Consider the following 1505-nt stretch of genomic DNA (forward strand, 5'->3'; position numbering starts at 1 on the left):
CATTATCATTATTTGTTTTCAACTCATACTGGTCAATTTTTGAGCATCAATGGTAATTTCTGCATTCTGGGCTCTGGATGTATGCATCAGTTCCCATTGCAAATTTCTGTCATAATTGTGTTAGGGTATACATAGTGAAATATGACAGTTGCTTTCTAATTGTACCAATAGTTGTGTTCTCTCATTGTCACTCTTTGAATGCTAAGGGTCTGTTTTACCACATTGTATTTGTGGTGTGACGTAGTTCTGAGATTTTATTGGTTTTGCATTTCAATGCTGGATTCTTCTACAGTGCCTCCAAGAAAATCAGCTTTCTTGCTTCCCGTCAAGCAAGATGTAGTGACATCAAGATCTCCTTCTCCTAGTGCCGATACTGAACTTTCTTCCATGGAAATTACACTTCCACCTGCATATAATCTTGTACCATGTATGTATCATAAAAATGGTTTGCAATTTCCATTGTGTTCTTAACGTGTCCAATCATTTTTAACTGATTGATGAGTTTAGTGTTCACTCTCTTTGCAGATAATTTAGCATATGTTTCGCAAACAGTTCCATCTTTCCCACCAAGTATTGATGAAAGAGAGGTTGGTTTAGAATCTCCTGAGAAAACATCGCATCTGAAAGTGCCAGCTCCTGGCATTCTACCTTCAGGTAAGCGTGATGTTCTGCAGTTATGGACCTTGTTTTGATGCATTTGAAAGTTACTATGTATGATTTATTCCATCTTTTCTGCAGCTTCACCACCAAAGTCAGTGAAAAGAGTCATTAAATGGGTTGTGCCCTCTGTATCCCCTGATGCTCCATCCTATTATCTAAGCATTAAACCTCCATTCCTTTCACAAATAGCTCTGTCACCTCATATTGAACCAGGATTAGTAGTTAAAGGAAAGGCACCAACTTCCAAAGCACCAGCTCAATCACCTGCATCTGAAGGTGACTTCCACAGAAATATCTTGATTCTCCATATCATATATTATGCACATTTTAATAATTTTATACTTGTGATCCAGGACTTTTGCCACCTCCTCCAGTAGCTTTGCTGAGGAATTTGGCACCAGAATCAGTCCTGCGAGGGTCAGGTCCAACCCTGCCCCCTAATGTAAGAACAGAACAACCACACTTGAGGACATCTGCTTCACCCATCAAAGCATTTGCACCAGTTGAACACACTGAAAATGGTTAATTTGTCTGCCTCTGCCTGCCAAATATTTTGGTCACATAAAATTCTTAGTACTCAACAATAGCTTCTGCAGGAAATATTTTTTCTCCATTCAGCATGTCTCCCTCAGTACCCCATCCTAAAACTTGGATGTCTGATAGAAGAATTCTTGAAATAGCACCAAGTAGTCGTGCAACTGCCCCAAGCAGTGTCATGACTGAGAAATTACCACCACCTGTAGGTAAGCTTGAGAATATATGGTAAGCATTTTGATTGTTGTACAGTTTTAATTAGTTTCCTGCATATTTGATTAAGGGTCGGTTGCATTGTCTCTAACAGCTTC

At 39.3% G+C, this 1505-nt stretch overlaps 1 protein-coding gene across 1 annotated transcript; it reads left to right on the forward strand.

The window, feature by feature from the left end:
* The first annotated feature begins 292 nt into the window (after positions 1 to 292).
* On the forward strand, positions 293 to 1193 carry LOC149820329 (uncharacterized). The gene is made up of 3 exons (XM_089983412.1): positions 293 to 654; positions 739 to 936; positions 1014 to 1193. Exons 1-3 carry the CDS (start codon positions 498 to 500, stop codon positions 1184 to 1186), a joined length of 528 nt encoding a protein of 175 aa, XP_089839538.1. The 5' UTR covers positions 293 to 497; the 3' UTR covers positions 1187 to 1193.
* Positions 1194 to 1505: the final 312 nt, after the last annotated feature.

Source organism: Nuphar pumila, chromosome 12, assembly GCF_984573655.1.
Source record: "Nuphar pumila chromosome 12, dmNupPumi1.hap1.1, whole genome shotgun sequence".
Classification (NCBI taxonomy): Eukaryota; Viridiplantae; Streptophyta; class Magnoliopsida; order Nymphaeales; family Nymphaeaceae; genus Nuphar; species Nuphar pumila.

Coding starts and splice junctions, on each gene's coding strand:
- LOC149820329 (XM_089983412.1), top strand. CDS start 498: ATGAGTTTAGTGTTCACTCTCTTTGCAGATAATTTAGCATATGTTTCG. Junction 655..738: donor TCCTGGCATTCTACCTTCAG/GTAAGCGTGATG, acceptor TCTTTTCTGCAG/CTTCACCACCAAAGTCAGTG. Junction 937..1,013: donor TCAATCACCTGCATCTGAAG/GTGACTTCCACA, acceptor CTTGTGATCCAG/GACTTTTGCCACCTCCTCCA.